General features: G+C 37.2%; 2 protein-coding genes across 6 annotated transcripts in view; both read left to right on the top strand.

Moving 5' to 3' along the window:
• LOC102076086 (low affinity immunoglobulin gamma Fc region receptor II) overlaps nucleotides 1-17,135 on the top strand; it is a 120,097-nt gene that overhangs the window by 12,124 nt on the left and 90,838 nt on the right. The gene's annotated exons all lie outside the window — the stretch shown is intronic.
• Nucleotides 1-17,135, top strand: part of LOC106097686 (Fc receptor-like protein 5) — a 111,090-nt gene that overhangs the window by 46,356 nt on the left and 47,599 nt on the right. The window contains exons 5-15 of one of the 5 annotated variants that reach the window (XM_025904944.1): nucleotides 3,839-4,105; nucleotides 4,197-4,475; nucleotides 6,053-6,337; nucleotides 7,302-7,418; nucleotides 7,527-7,542; nucleotides 7,633-7,718; nucleotides 7,891-7,941; nucleotides 8,885-8,944; nucleotides 9,352-9,411; nucleotides 9,513-9,578; nucleotides 9,715-10,880. In XM_025904944.1, the coding sequence (XP_025760729.1) occupies nucleotides 3,839-4,105; nucleotides 4,197-4,475; nucleotides 6,053-6,337; nucleotides 7,302-7,418; nucleotides 7,527-7,542; nucleotides 7,633-7,718; nucleotides 7,891-7,941; nucleotides 8,885-8,944; nucleotides 9,352-9,411; nucleotides 9,513-9,578; nucleotides 9,715-9,719 (1,292 nt within the window). In that variant the 3' untranslated portion in view covers nucleotides 9,720-10,880. Of the gene's footprint in view, nucleotides 1-3,838; nucleotides 4,106-4,196; nucleotides 4,476-6,052; nucleotides 6,338-7,301; nucleotides 7,419-7,526; nucleotides 7,543-7,632; nucleotides 7,719-7,890; nucleotides 7,942-8,884; nucleotides 8,945-9,351; nucleotides 9,412-9,512; nucleotides 9,677-9,714; nucleotides 10,881-17,135 lie in introns of those variants that run through there. The other 4 variants (XM_025904943.1, XM_025904942.1, XM_025904941.1 and 1 more) reach the window with 4 other exon arrangements.

Here is a 17,135-nt window from a genome sequence, read left to right as displayed (position 1 = left end):
AATGCATGAATCAAAAATTAGACCTACTAACTCTGAGTACTAAACAATATGAATCTTAGTCTCTAACTTAAAGCTGGGTCTAAAGACGCAGGTCCACAACAGTCCCTGATCTCCTGCCATGTCAGGTTTTCTGTGCAGCCTATAACCACAACATGTTTAAATGGACAGATTACAAACTGTACAGAACTTCATGTGTAGACAAAATCAAAATAAGACAAGCTTTTATTGCTTTCAGTTGTTGAGGTTTACAAAGTCCAAAAGGAATCCAGGGAAAACTAGGAAAACTGACTTATGAACACACAAGTGATGTAATCATCCAGGGAACACTAGAAAACACACAGCTAAGTATCTGTGGAACTTAGCTATGCTAGGAAATACAAAACAGAGACAGACAATTCAAAAAAAAAGGGGAGACTGAGACAATAGCTACAAGTGGTAATGAGGTGAGTGGAAACAGGTGGGGAACACAGTGGGAACAAGTAGAATTAAATACAAAGCACAAATGAGAAATGAATAGAAACATAAAACAGGAAGTAACTAACGAGACACAACAGACTCTTAACAGGCAAACCTCAAACAGAAGGAACCCAACGTGTGTGTCATTATTATTATCTGCCAACACACAGCTTCACTTTCACACTCAGCTGTCACTTCACTACAACACGCTGGTCCTGCATCCATATCACTGCAGATGCCACCCACTCACCCAATCCACCTGCCAATCTCAAACTCCACTCTTGCCACAAGATAGTTAAAATCCTGTATTTTGGGCCACAACTCATCCCTAAACCACGGTTACTACTTGAACGTTTCTCTGCTGAAAATCACAGCTCAGAGTTGGAGGTGCTGATTCTCATTCCCTCCTCTTGACACTCTGTGGCAAATCACCTCAGTATGAGCTGGAGTGCACCATCTTATGAAGTAAGGAGGGAAGTAAGCGCAACTGTATTTCACTAGTAATTGCACGTTATCAGATTGCCATGGCAACTCTGCCTTGCTTCCTTGTATTGCTTCCTTTATTTGATCTGTGATACTTATACCTATAATTCTGTAAGACACATTCAAGTCTATAAACAGCTGCTGTGTTTCCAGCTGTGCTCTGCTATCCAAAAATGTAGCTGCGTAACTGAGTTTCATCATCTGAATTTACTTCAGCTGATCTCACTGAAAGCAGTTTATACAAGAGTGAAATGTTTGTAAATGTCTTTAATCAGATTTTTGTCGTTGAGTTTCTTTCTGTTTTTGAAACTAAATGATTATCTCCTGAAGTTTGAACAGACTGTCATTATAAAGTTAGACAATCTGAGCAACATTACTGAGTTACTGAATACTGCAAAACAATTTCATTATTTATTAATACAGTAGTTACAAATACTTGTAAGAAAACAGAAAGGAGCTGAGAGAGGGGGCCGGACTTCATCTCATCTCACAGTCACTTCTGGTTAAGGACACCATTTCCTTTTTAACCCGAGCGGTCTTACTTCCTGTGAGTGAACTTATGACCAAACTAAAGTTTCACCATAAGGGAAAGATGTGTTAAAGGAGTCTGCATTAGTTTAGTAAGATACTTTGAATTAGTGACACTCAGCTTTGTTTATTACAATGTAAAAGTATTTTTAGTTAATGATTTCACTTCTGTGTGAGAAAGTGCATGGATTACCAACACCTGCTGTGAACATTTGCATAAACATCAGTGAGTATGACATTTATGTTCATCAGCTGATATGGGGCCTCACACCAAACGTATTCAATTTATATTTGAAGCAGTGTATAGATTTTGTGCATCAGTCTTTAGTGTATCATCATCTCGTTGCAAAGGAGCAGCAGCAAACTCTACATCTGTGACAGGAAGGAAACAGTTTATTCTCTTGCTAGTGTTTAATCAGTGGTCTTCATTTATGCAGCTACTGCAGTTTAAATCCATCTGAATGATTTATGCATGTAGTCTTTATGAGGGTAATTGTTATTGGTGATAAAGCTCCTACCAACCAAACCAAGCATACAAGCAGCAGACAAAGGCAACAAAATCTCCGAACCTGTTGTTGACAGTATGCAAAGGTAAATTCAGAGTGCTGTTCTTGTTCTTTTTCTGGGCTGTAAAATAAAATAAACTTGTCTTGGACTTGTGTTTAATTATGTTGCCTCTTTGGGCACTCAGTGAAGCTCACGTCTGTGTAATAGAACTTTGTAACTGTCTATTATTGTTTAGTTTCAGTATATTTGTTTTAGAGTCCTTTTGATAAAAATCTGCCTGATATGTGTCTGCAGCAGAGTATAAATACATCATGCTGTAGTTAGATCTTGTTACATTTTATTTCTGTGAAAAAGGAAGGAAACAGAAAGAAGAAGTATAAAAACTCTTTCTTTCCTTCACAGTTCTTTGGTATCTGCTGTGCTGCTGCTTCACTCTCTCTCTTTACAGAAAGTTGTAGAAGTTTTCAGACGTGTCACTGCTGGATGTGAGGATGGGAGCCACTTTGCTCTGTGAGCTGGGCCTATTCTGTGAGTACATCACTGACTTCTATTGTTTGATTCATACTGATCCATAAACATGTTTTAGTAAGAAGAACAGAGCATCAGTCATTTGTACCATTTCAGGTCATGTGATCAGAGGACTCTCATGTTTGTTACCAACATGGTTGTTTGTAGACTGGATTAGATTTTAGTGCACTGACTCAGATCAGAGTGGAGCTGGTTTAGTTTATCTAAGAAAGGTTTGTTTCTTCATCAGTGATAATTTGATGCATACAATCATAGCAGCCACTGGTACAACCACAAGTGTTTGATTTATTTTAGATTTGAGTGTCTTTAGTTTGATCATGTCTGAAGTTTCTGTCTTTATTATAGTGCTCTGTACGCTCGTCTGCACTGGACACGCTCGAGGTGACTGAAACATTTTCCTTTAAATTTCTTTCTTTTTATTCAGTAAAGATTATTCTCAGCGTAGTTCATCACTGTTCAGCACATCCCATTTCTATTTCCATTTATTTATTTATCACTGCATTTTCGTTTTATGAACAGATTTTGCTTTGAGTACATAAAAGTGTTTCAGATTGCTAATGGTCTGGTTGTGTTGGATTCTAGATGCTGTGCTAACTATTGAACCCAACTGGTTCAATTTTTTCATCGGAGAGGCTGTTACCTTCAAATGTGACATGAATGAAGGGAAAGACACTGACTGGTATTACAAAATCAACAAGGATGGTCGAGAATTTATCCGCTACAGTAAATACAACGACTATACATTTCAAATTCAATCTACAGGTTACAGTGGTAAATATCAGTGCACTGGCAGCTGGATGTGGTCATTTTATACAAAGAAGAGTAATATTGCCTCTATAACTGTATTAGGTAAGTCCTCAGTGACCAATAATGTGATGATTTATATGGAAATGCTCATCTGAATTATAAAGTACAGATTGTGATTAATTAATGTTTCATTGAAGCTATTTTATTTGTGATGCATTGAAACTTTAACCAAGACGATTGCATTTTATGTTACTTTGTTCACAGTACGCACAACAACCAAAATACTGACAGAATCTGTTTATTATCATTACAGTTTCTGCATGTTTTGATGTGTAACAAGAATAACTGTGGATGAAATTAAATTTAAATAATGAAAAGCGGAAACATCAAAAGCTCCATAGAATTTAAGGTGATGATGATTCTGTTATAGGCAGAACTGGGCAGAGCCCTAGTTCTAGTTTCAAATGATCTTAAACTGTAGATGAAAATATTTTACATTAATTTAAGGAGAGATTTGAATCCACTTAAAAAATATTTTAAAGCATATGTTCAACATGTGTATGTTTTGTTTCCTTGTTTTTCATAACAGCAGATAAACCCAGGGCCACACTGACAGCAGGAACAACAATCATACCAGTAGGGGGCAGTGTGACACTGACCTGCTCTGTGCAGAGCTCTGATGGATGGAAATATGAGTGGTTCAGACGAACCCAAAGAACCTCTGAAGTTCAAATCAGAGATCAACAAAACAGAGATATCAGAGTATCTCAAGGAGGAATCTACCGCTGCAGAGGAACAAGAGGAAACCCAGTTTACTACACTGATAAAAGTTATGAAGTCACCATTGAGATAACCTGTGAGTTCAGTTTTTCTTTTTAAATGTGCATTTTTTTTCCTTTTGACCAGATGTTTCTGTTTGTATCTCAACTGTTAATATGTGTAAACAGTTTCCAATAAAGTTGTTGTAAAACAACAACCCAACTGGCCTCAGATATTCAGAGGTGAGACGATCACTCTGACATGTGAGGTGCAGGAAGGAGGTGAAACCACTGAGTGGGAGTATGAATGGAGAGGACCCAGGACACCCACACAGTGGACACACAATAATGATGTGACATTCGTAGTTTCTGAGTCCAGCAGTGGAGACTACATGTGTAAGAGTCGACGCAGAGATGACTCATATTCTTCAACAGAGTGGAGTGAAGCCTTCACATTGTCAGTATCAAGTAAGTCATGTTTGTTGTGTGATCTCCATTTGACAAATGTCATAATGGTCAGCACAGGATGAATTCAATGGTCTACAAAGCATGTTCCATTGTTAGTCAGACACAGAGCTGCAGCTGATAGTAGCCTCATTGTAGACAGTTTGTCACCACTTTGTGTCATCAACTTTCAGCTGGTATAGAGACGCCAATGCTGACCTGCTGCTCCATCACCTGAGGACAATAATGACATAAAAACATCAACAGAAAATTGGTGGACAAATTAGGTGAAAAAAATATTTTTGCAAACAAACACTGAAGTCGTTTCTGTGGGAATAGAAAGTGAACAGAATGTGTGGGCTGAACCTGCCAATTATTCATGAGCTACCTGTGTTGTTCGTGGTGTGTTTATGCACTTGCTCTGCACCTATAGAAAGGGGCTGAGCCTATCAGTTGTTGATGTCCGTACCCCAGCAAATAAATACATAAAGAGTAATGGGTACTGTTGGAAGTTAAATGATGAACAGATGATGAGCAGGTTTATTGTAACAATCCATAGAGATGTAGTATATTTACCTTATTATATTAGCTATTATTTAGAGATAATAAGATTTTAATCAAAATATGGTGTTGGGTTAAAGACCTTTGCTCAAGTTACAATATTAATAGGAAACACTATAAGTAACATGGACAAAAGAAACCTTTAAATAGTCTTACACATTGGGGCTGAGTGATTGTGTACATCAGTACAAGCATGAACAGCATAATTGTTTTTTTTTCTTTAATTATGAGTTGTCTTTGTGATTGATAGAGCTAAAAGAAGTTATGCAATATTTTCCTTGTTCAGTTGCATTACTGTGGGATGAGGGATCCTAGAGAGAGAGTGACTTTGTGGTATCAATCAACATTTTTAGTGACTGACTTTTTGGTTTGTTTTGCCAACCGAGGTGAACTGTGTGAAGATTTCTTCTTTCTTTGTCATGAAATGGATGCTTTAAACACTTTATTTAAGAACTTTGCATGAGCACTAGTGGATAAATTAATACATTTTGTTGTAGAGTTGAACAGTGATGTGGGTTTTTTTTCTGATCATGTAGGAAGAAGACTTTTCCCTAATCAAAGCAAACTGTTTCCATGAGCAAATAATCTAAACAAATGAAAACGCTTCATGAAAGCATGAAATTCAAAGTCTCATAGTTAAAGTGTTCCTATTTCCAATTTTTCTGTGCAGCTACTTGATTCGGGAATTATAAACTTCCATTGGTAAAACGTTCCTTGTCTTTTCATGAGTCTTCTGTTGTGGTAATAAGAAGGAATCATGCAGAATAAGCACAAGAACTATTTTATAAATCCAAAGAAGAATCATAATGAAACAGTAAATCTAAATAAACACTAAAAGAATAAAATGCATTGTAGGCCTCTGTCAGAGTACTCATACGATTTCAGTCTGGTCTTATTCCTGCCTACGTGTTGTTGGAAACTGGAGAGGAGGTATACAAGAGCTAACATTAATGCAGACAACATCAGCGCAGCGTGATCTTAACCTGTGTGTGGCGTATATATTCATATAATTCTTTTCTGTCTTTGTTTAAACTCAACAGCAGATCAACCAAAGGCCCAAATAACTTCTCATATGAGAGACATACCAGTAGGGGGCAGTGTGACCCTGAACTGCTCTGTGAACGCATCATCATCATCATCTGGATGGAAATACTACTGGTACAGAGATGAGAAATCCTCTGAAGCCCTGACCACACAAGATGCAGTTTTCCACTCAAATGGACAAATCAGTGTCTCACAGGAAGGACTCTACAGGTGCAGAGGAGGAAGAGGAAACTCAGTTTACTACACAGAGGACAGCCAGTCAGTCAGGATTGATAAAAAGGGTGAGTTTTTTTATTCTTCTAGGAACCCAAAATGTGATAGATAAGATAATTATCAGATGTGAGATCCATGGAGAAGACGCTGAGTGTGTCTTCTCCATGGATGCAAAACATCCAAAGAAAAATAACTTCAGGAAGTTAAATATGCTTTTTAAACCCATGATGGAGTGTACAGGTGTAAAGGGAGAGCGCAGACAAGTGTTCAACAGACTGGAGTGATCACTTCAATTTGTCACTATTCATTATGTTCTTTATACAAAATTTAGAATACATGAAGACATGAATCTAATTCTATGCTCGCCCATTATCTACCGTATGATTATCATTACTAATAAAAATTCACACTGTCTGTAGACAAACGTAATTGTTCTTCTGAGCTGAAACATTTTTAGGCTGTTTATTAGCACACAGCCAGCTTTACAGTATAAATACAAAGTGATGAAAAGAAATACAAACTTTTCTCTGTAAAACTGACATTATGCTTTTGAATGAGTAAACTATTCACACAATAGATCACCACTCACCTGAATCAAAATATGCTGTTGGGTTAAAGATCTCTGCTCAAGTTACAATATGAACAGGAATGACTATAAATAACATGGATAAAGGAAACTTTTAAATGGTCTTACAGGTTGGGGCTGAGTGGTTGTGTACATTTGTTCAAGCTTGAACAGCTCCAGATTAGAAGCTTTCTCATATGATTATCTATAGAAATGACAAACTAATCAAAATAATATGACATATAAGTGATGAACAGGTAATATGATATTCAGAAGTTTCTTTTGTATCACTATTTAGACAAATAATCACCACAGAGAAGGATGACAGTAAAGCAAATTAAATATTTTTCAGTTATTATTAGGAATAGTAATATTGTAAGTAGTATTTATGTTTTAAAATGTTTCCATGTAAATTATGTTGATAAATCTGTATAAATACGTCTAATTAAAACCTGTTATTATTACAGCAGCACCTGAGCCTGAAAGCTCTTCATTTCTCACTCCTTTGATCGTTGGACTCGTTTGTGGAGTTTTACTGATTCTTCTTCTTCTGCTGTTGTTGTGTCGCTTCAAACAGTCAAAGGGTGAGACCATTATTAATGAAAATCACAGATGTATCCTGAATGCTGCATGTACTATTACTGCACCACAACAGGTTACAATAAAAAAAATGTAATTGTCTTTTCTTACAGATTCATTCTTTGTCAGGTTGGTTCAAATCTCCCCTCTCCAGTACTAGAACTACATCCTGTGTTTCTTATTAAATCTACAGTTTTACTGCGTTTTTTGTTCTACCAGGACTCGGAGCACAAATCAGAGCTCTGCTATGAACCACATGATCAAAGATGAAGCTCAACACAGTCGACATGCTTCTACTGTCCAAGGTCAGCCTGATCCATGACAAGTTTTGTTGTTGTTGCTTTATTCATCAATTTATTTACTGACAATTTTAAAACTCAAAGTCCAATATATCTGTTTCTAGTTTGCTGATTTAGAAGATGATCAAATCCTAATAAGAATTTCAATTTTTAATCTAACATTGGTTTGTTTTTGTAGGTGATGCTTGTGTTTATGAATCAATCAAAGACCTTCATGACACACAAAATGGTAAAATAGATACAGTAGCACAGAAGTATGTAGACTGTGTGATTATTTATGTTTAAACATGGTATAGTTAGTATAAGAAATCAGCTGCACACCACACAGCTAAGAAAAAAAGAAGCTGAATGCTTGGTTCTTCCAGTGCAACACAGAGTCAGTTCAACTTTAGGGAGATCAATCTGTCCTACAAAACATAAACCACTGTGAATCTGTTTTATGAATCCATCTCATTCCTCCTCACTGATTATTCTCTAGTTTCACTTTTTGCTGGTGTTCCTGTCACTACTAACAGTATGAGACAACAACCAGAAATCAACCTCATGTCTTCATTTTTTTAAATCTTTGCTTATATGCTTATATTTTGTTTGGTTGTTTTTACATTTCAGAGATTATTATTTTTTCTTTATTTTATTATAGTTTTTTTTAATGTAATTACATTTTGGTTTTGGTTTTTCCCATGCCAAGTTATGTAATAAACATCATTATTATTATTGTTATTCTAATATTTTAACCTAGAAGAATTATGTGGAATTAATTTCAGTGCTGTTGTCAACAGAGATAAGAGAGAATAGAAGAAACATTTGAGGAGTCTGTTGATGAGAGCACATTATCTTGTTTTCAAAGGACATAAATGGCATGAACTGTTGCAGGAGTATAGAATGGAAAAGATGGAAAAGTGAAGAGTGCTAAGGTTTGGATTTGAGCTTAGTGGAAGGGTCGTGCTGAGCAGGGATGAAGGAGGGTTGAGCTGATGTGACACTAAAATGAGGTCTAACAGGTTTTCATAAAAAGACAAATGTTTTTAAACATGACAGAAACATCTCATCTTTAATAGACCTTCAATAGGTTTAGGTGATCAGTGTGGTGTCGACTGACAGAGATATAAATGTAATCAAATTTAACATGCTTCATGCTTTTTTATCCTGATCATCTGTCCATCCTCTTTCAGATGACAGTGTGTTGTATGCACAGGTCTCCCACGATAGAGCTAAAACCAAGAAAGACAACGGTGAGTAAAGTAATATAATATGTACCTTTTTGTCTTGTTTTTTATGTAGCAAGCAATTATTATTGACTACACCATTATTTCATCATTTTAAGCAATGATATCAGTTAGATATGATGATATCAGTTAGATATCATTGTATTATAGAGTCACTGACCTTAATAACCAGGGTGGAGGAAGGTTGAAGTGATCTGACACTAAAATCAGAGCCAACATCAGCAGAGAAAGAAACAGGTTTTCAAACATGACAGTAACAGCTTGTAATAAAATCTCACCTTCAATAGAGCTTCAAAACCTCCTTCAGTCATTTCATGTGATGAGTTATTGTAGGTGTTGATTGACAGAAAATATAAAGGAAATTGAAGCTACTCAAGTTTTTTAATGCTGCTCATCTGTCCATCCTCTTTTAGATGACAGCCTGTTGTACGCACAGGTCTATTACACTAAAGCAAAACCCAAGAGACACAAAGGTAAGTAAACAACAAGGAAAACTGTATAAATAAGTCAAGTCGTCACTTTGAACAAAGAGGTGCTTGAAATCACATTTGACAAATCATTTCTTTATTTGCAGGGAAACCAGCTCCTGCAGCAGCTGATGAAACAGTTTATTCTGAAGTTAAATCACAAACAGCTCTGGGTAACTGTGCAGAAATAAAATAGCTTACATGTTGTAATTTGTTGCTGTAATGATGAACTCAAATAACTTTTAAAGGAAGTAAATTTAGTTCTAAATCACCTTTAATGACTGAATTATGCTGCATCGTTTCTTTCAGATTAATAACAAGATCTGCAAAACCAACTGGATCAGTGACAAAACTGAGTTAATTCCATTACAATTAAAGAGATCATTGGAAAAAATGAGATTATGCACTGTTTTATAAAACAAATAAAGTCAAACAAACTTTCTTTCATCATAATAGAACCAACTGATGATTTGACTTTGAAACTAGGATGCTTTTTAGACATGGATTTTCATTGAACTGCAAGTGTTATTACATGTAGATTGCTCAATACATAAATAACAAATAAAAATGCATGCCTGACAATGTTGGACCATACGAATAATGAGACAATGGTGTCCTGGGGATCTCCTCCAAGATCTGGACCAGGCTCCTGGACAGTCTGAGCTGCAACCTGGCAGCGTCAGATGGAGAGAAGTATAATGTCCCAGTTGGATTTTGGTCAGGCAAGTGTGGGGACCAGTCAGTGGTATCAATTCCTTAATCCTCCAGGAACTGCCTGCATACTCTCAACACATGAGGCTGGGCATCGTCATACCAGGAGGAACCCAGGACCCACAGCACAATAGGGTCTGACAGTGGGTGACAAACTCTTGAGCATGAATTGAATTGGCATCCTAGAGGAGTTGGACATCCTGTACAACCTCTGTAGCATCCAGGGATCATCTCACCCTGCCAGTAACGATGATCACACTAGCCAAATGGAAAAATAGTGAAAAAAAATAGTCAGAAGAGATGAGGAGGGAAAAAAATGTCAGTGAAACAATTCCTGTTTGGGGGGTTGTTTCATTGTTGCCCCTCTAGTGTACCTAGTGTTAACTGCACTTTCTGCTACTTCCTCGAGGATAGACGTTTGAGTGATCTGATGTTTTACTCTGATTAAAAATAATTCCTTTAATTTCTTTTGAGCAGTGCATGTTTACAGACGTTTCCTGTGTTGTTTCTAAAATCAGTCAATGTGTATGATAAGCATACATGTTTCTTTTCCCCTGGATGAATTAAGCATCACTTGACATTTTTCTATAAAGTTGATTTTCTTCTTTTAACAGCTTCAGGAAAAGATGGTAAATGACCTGTATTTGTATAGCGCTTTTACTAGTCCCTAAGGACCCCAAAACACTGTACACAACCAGTCATCCACACACAGGTGATGGCAAGCTACATTGTAGCCACAGCCGCCCTGGGGTACACTGACAGAGGCGAGGCTGCCGGACACTGGCGCCACCGGGCCCTCTGACCACTAGTAGGCAACGGGTCTTGCCCAAGGACACAACGACCGAGACTGTCCAAGCCAGGGCTCGAACCGGCAACCTTCCGATTACAAGGCGAACTCCCAACTCTTGAGCCACGATCGCCCCGATTGTCCATGTTTAAAGATCAACTTTAAATTTTATTTTATGTAAGCTGCTTGGAGAGAGCAATTGTGTTATATGAATATGTGTTTTCTATAAGAAAACTCAATCAGTTTGTATGAATGTCATATATTGTTACATCTACAGTCTCGTTTGTTGTGTTTGTTTAAAAAACATGTTGAAGTTGTTTGCACACTTGGTCTTGTTTCTGCGCTTCATTGCTCCAGATAGATCTAATTCACACATGACTGTTACCATGCACAGGTTTTATTTTCTGTCAGTGTCAGACTTAGTTCTTCCTCTCAGCTGTTACCAGGTGCTTGTTTAAAGCGGACTTTTTATTTTAAGGTGATTATCTTATAAAATAAAGCATTTTGAGGCAGCTGTTATTGTGAATTGTTGATAAATAAACAAAATAGATTCAAATTGACTTGAATGCTTGTGATCTAAAATGGTAAAGTAAGTAAAGTGGTATCACATCATACATGGCTCAGAGTGGGGAATGTTCATAAACCCCACAACTGTACATGGAAAGAGGACAGAAATAAAAACGTTATGTACAGTCTGACTACAGGATTTACTCTGTTAAAAATAGGAGCCTAGATATTGATTTTCAGAGGTAACCAACAAATACAAAGATTACTGTCTTGTAGTGATGGGTCCTGCAACACTGACGCACCGACGCATGTATCAAGCTCACCTAGCAAAGCCTGTATAGGTGCGTGCGTCGCTTTAAGAAAAAGTCACGTGATCGATACAGCTGCTGTATCGCTCATTGCCAACGCGCCAAACTGTGTTTAAAAAGTACCGCATCTGTCAATGGAATGAGTCGCCACAAAAAAACACAAAATTACTCTCGCAAAGATAAAAAAACAAAAACAAAAAAACACATCTCTCTATAACAAAATGGAGCCCGAAAGAAAAAGAATTGTTTCTGCTGTGTGGGATCATTTTGATCTTTTAACTGCAAATAAGGTAACGGTTTGTCTTTGTTTCAGTGTGATGATCTATCAGAATAGGAAAAACAGCAATGTGACCTGCAGTGTAAATTATTTCATTTTATGCAGGTTAAATGTCGCATCTGTTCTGTGTTTCTTACACAAACAAAAGCACCTCCTCAGTGTTTAGGCATTACAGAGCCAAACATGAAAATGAGGAGACAAACACCGAGAATGAACTCAGGTAGGCCTATATTGACACTGAACAGCTTTATCATCATTTTTTTTTTTTATTAATATGTGTTTTATTATTTTCAAAGCATCTAGGAAGACTGTTCTGGACCAGGCAGTCCTGAATTTTGTTATAAAGGGCTGCCAACCCCTTAGTATTGTGGAGAGTGTCAGAGAGAAACATTCCAAGATCAGAGGATCCTTTAACGTACTGGGGGAATAGGAAGACATCTTATCAGAACCTTTTCCACCTGGCTTTACAGCTTTTGTACCCCAGCTTCATCTGTGCCTGTGAGTTTTCCAAAGCTGGGGAAATGGTGTAAAAAAAAAAACAAAAAAACACGCAATAGATTGAATGCAAAAACATTGGATAAACCTATTTTTCTGAATAGAAATTTATAATAAACTCTGAGTCAAATGGGTAATATTACATTCACAATACTTTCATTTTAATTTTCACTTAATGTCATTCACAATATATTTTAAAGATGTCTACAATATTTGCAATGTAAAAGATATAAAATGATTCCATGGAAATTACAATACCTTACAGTGTACAAGTATGACTAGGTCATTGAATCAGTGTCTGTTGTGAGTCTCAAGTAAGTTGCCTGCAATGATATTTAAGGTCCAGAAGGTGTCAGTATGGAGCAAAACAGCAACACTGTGTCGACACAGTTTGGGGAATGTGCTGAAACGCTTCACGAGGCCTCATCTACCCATCACTAGACAGCAGATATGATGAATCAAAGGTAATAGATAAAAACACTAATAATTACACTACATCAATTTAAAATTATAATAATATTCTAATGAAGTTTTGACTGTCTCAGCTTAGAAAGAACACCCAATAAGTTATTGCACTCAGTAACTGAAGTAGACCCGTAGACTTCTGTTTTCAATAACTTTCATAGTGTAAAAGCCCTTTGATTACTTTATCATTTCTGACTGATCTTCTCAGGAATATCCTGTTCTTTTTGTGCAACTACAAAATGCTCAGTGTGAGTCATCTACTCATCCATCCATTTGCTGTAGATTAAAATTTCCATATTCTTCAGTCACAGAGGGGTGTACCCTGCCTTGAGAGGTCACCAGTCTATCAGAGGGTCAACAGAGTAGGAAGGAGACAATCACTCACAGCTCCAGCCAATTTCAAATCACTGATTGACCTAGCATGCATATGTTTGGAAGAAGCAGACGTACCCTGACTGAACCCACACAGGTATAGAAACAGCCAATGCAGACTCTAATGCAGCAGTGCCACTGTCAAGTTAAATGCTGTTGTTCTCTGACATGAACACCTTGTCTTCCATGTAGGTCCATGGTAACATGTTTCTGCCAGATAAACCCAACAGTTTCCTGTCATGGTCCCTGAGTTTCTCTCGTGATTGCCTTTTGTCTCTTTCTCTCTCTCTCCTGTTGGTGTTTGTGTGTGTGCTTGTGGACATGTGTGGACATGAGCTCCACTCATTTTCTCTGCGGCCCCATTGGCTGCTCTCCTGTAGAGGATCAGCTGATCAGATTCACCTGCTTCACCATTTCTAATCAAGCTGAGTATTAAGACGGAAGCAGATACTCAGTTGTTGCCATATTATTGCTACAGTGACGTACGTGCTCTGCTTCTTTCTTATATGAGTTTTTGTTTGTCTTTCAGTGGAATAATCAGTCTCTCTGTGTGTATTGAGCTCCCTGAGTTTCAAACAACAGTGCGTGTTTGCCTTGGAAAGCCTCAATACTTTCACCGCCACTCCCAAATATCTAATGCACGGATGTCAAACTCCAGTCGTCCTGTCCTGAAACATTTCCATGTGTCCCTGCCGCAACACACCTGAATAAAATTAATAAGTCATTAGCAAGAGACTATAGAACTTGAAAGCATGCTGAGGTGGCAATTCAGCCATTTGATTCATGTCACAGCAGCTCATGAGTGAATGAATGTGGTGCAATAAAAGTGCTTTTAGAAGTACATTATTCCAAACAATTACATTTATTTAAGTTGACTTAAGTAGGGTTAGGGGTTGTAACCTCAGCATGCAGTCAAGTTCAATAATGTCTTGCTAATGACCTACTAATTTTATTCAGGTGTGTTGCAGCAGGGACACGTTTAAAAGTTTCAGGACACCAGCCCTTGAGGACTGGAGTTTGACACCGCTGCATTAGAGATTCACCAGCTGCTTTGCCTCTGTTTTTATTCACACGTAAACAAACCGGTCTGTGAGTGGGTCTATCATTCTGCCGATCCATGACATCCCTACCAATCTAATATTGTCAGACAGCTAGGGTTAACCTGAAAGCGTTATACAGTACACCAAGTGTCTATTCAGGCTAGTTATAGCTTTGCTCCAAGTGTGTTTTTGAGGGGGAAAAAAACCTCAGATTAACAATCTTGTGACCTCAGTAAAGTGCTGTCATCAAAGCACATGGTTTTGGGTGAATTGTCAGTGGGAGCTAACAAATAATTGTTAATAACTTTCAGCTTCAAATATAACAGCATTTTAAAATACATACATATTAGAAACATATATGTGAGGAATAGTCATCACAAATAAATCACTAGATACTGAGGTAGAACCGCAGGCTTGGGTGACTTTGGTATATTGTATTCTTAGGATGTTACATTTTGAGTTTTGTATTTGCTTACTTAAAGATTTTATTACTAGTTAGTTTAATTGAATTTATATTCTCGGGACTTAGTTTTAATTATTTGGGTTCTCTTCCTGGTCAGAGTTAGTTATATTTTGTTCCTCTTTTTCAGTCATCTTGCTTAAGTCTTCACTGTTAGACTTTTCATCTCCACTTTACGGTAACATACTGGCGTCACTGTTGCCAGCGTCATACCGTGACGCCGTGTTACGGTAGCTTACCGTTCTGCAGGATGATACCGTTTTTTGCTGTTGTGGCATAATACTCTTGGAGAAATTATGGTAACGCACCATAGCTTTTTTTTACGGTATCTCACTGGCGACAGTGACGCCAGTGAGATACCGTTATGTCGTTACGTCGTAAATTACGTCAACAAAGTAACATTATACTGTGATTAAGAAATTGGTATACTACCGTTTATTCACGGTATGTCACTGTAAGCCCGCTGCAAGGTAATAAACTGCAATATATTTACCAGTAACTTACCGTTATCACGCATCATCAGTACCAAAAATATTAATCTCTGCTAGAGGATACCGTGTCCCAACAGGCGGTCATTTACTGTTTAACACGTCGTAATTTACCGTAATTTAAGGAAACCGTAACATACTGTAAGAGACTGGAGGGTTCCAAAAAAAATTGTATTAAAAAAAAAATGTACCATTTATTCATTTATATATATTTTTATATAAAAACATATATATACCCACTAAAGATCGATTGATCGAGATAGATAGATATAAACACACACAAATATAATTCATGTGCTTCACACCACTTTTTATTTCTGTTCTGATTTTCCTCTGCAGAAATACACATTTCCAAAATCAAAAACTGAAAAGAACTGAAAACATATTTTCATTGAGGAAGCATTTGTTTTTACTAAACCATGTAATCCATTATTTTCTCAGATGGTTGTACAAACAATAACGATATTATGTCATATCCATATCATGGCAGACAACATATGCTCAAGTGTTGGGTTTTCTTAGTTATATTTTGTAGGGTCTTAAACCTACAATGTGAAGTGCCTTGGCATTCATTTTGTTGGCACCATACAAATAAACTGAATTGTAATGAATATAATATCAAGCCCCAAACTTCTGCCTTTATATACACTTTGTCCAAAATACTGGCTCGCACCAAATCAATGCACAAAGCAGGGTCCACAAGGACATGGATGAGTGTGTGGTGTGAAGGAACTTGACTGACCTGCACTGAACCTTGATCTTGCTTTGTGGACTGAGTTCATTGATTTGTAGGGTGAGCCAATACATGTGACAATTAAAGTGTAAGTAGCTGAAATAATTTTTAACAAACGGGTAAAAGAAGGAAAAAAAATCAACACTGTTGCACTCAAAAAAACCTATTGGACAGAGACAGCGTCTTGCAAGATGGTGAGAGAGCTTGTCTTCATTGTTGTTCGTCTTGTGTAAATGTCCAGAAAGCATGGGCCATGGATCGTCTGTGGAGACACAGGTAACAACACATTGGTCACTTAAATTATACCAGAAACCCACTAAAAATGGCAAAAACAGTTACCTAATTTGAAGTTCTCCACTCAAATTCAGTAAGCCACTGGAGGAAAGTTGTGACATGAGGGTTAATGTGAACAACCTTTCGCTTCACAGTGGTCCCAGTCTTTCTGCTTGTCCCAACCTTGGAGGTACATTTTGTTCCCTCTTCAGGGTTTATCCTTACAAAAAACCTTAAAACATGCCATAATAAATAGTAACATACAGTAACATTGAGTTGTGATTTGAAATAATGAGTTACTTAGGGATAATTTATTCATCATCTATCACAATTAGCTGACTGTTCAAACATACCTCTGAATCAGTTCCAATGTCGCACACGCTGACTCCTGGTATTCCAGGTTCAATACATAGAATGAACCAAAGAAGACTGATATCGCATCAGCAAAGGTGTTCTCTTTGTCCTGCTCAACAATTACACGCCCCTCTGCACTCATCATCCAGCAGGTGGCGGTCATTGAACTTTGTCCTTAAATGTATAGGGGCAACATGTTGTCATTATGCAACATAAAATAATTTCAATACTTCACTTCTTCACACTGTCTAGATAGTCATAAAGTAAATAGCTACGTACAGTTAATTATTAATGGCCTTATGTACATAAGTCCGTTTTAACATATTAGAATTGTACATAATTGGGAATTATTCTGCACATTAAACACACCTAACAAAGAGTCAGCCCAATTAAATTACCGGAGATGAATCAACTGTATGGTTATTTTGGAGTTTATAGTTTGTGCTGCTGTTAAACTTTA

This window comes from Oreochromis niloticus, unplaced genomic scaffold, assembly GCF_001858045.2.
Source record: "Oreochromis niloticus isolate F11D_XX unplaced genomic scaffold, O_niloticus_UMD_NMBU tig00007810_pilon, whole genome shotgun sequence".
NCBI classification, from domain to species: Eukaryota; Metazoa; Chordata; class Actinopteri; order Cichliformes; family Cichlidae; genus Oreochromis; species Oreochromis niloticus.
This window is presented reverse-complemented; position numbering and strand designations above follow the sequence as displayed.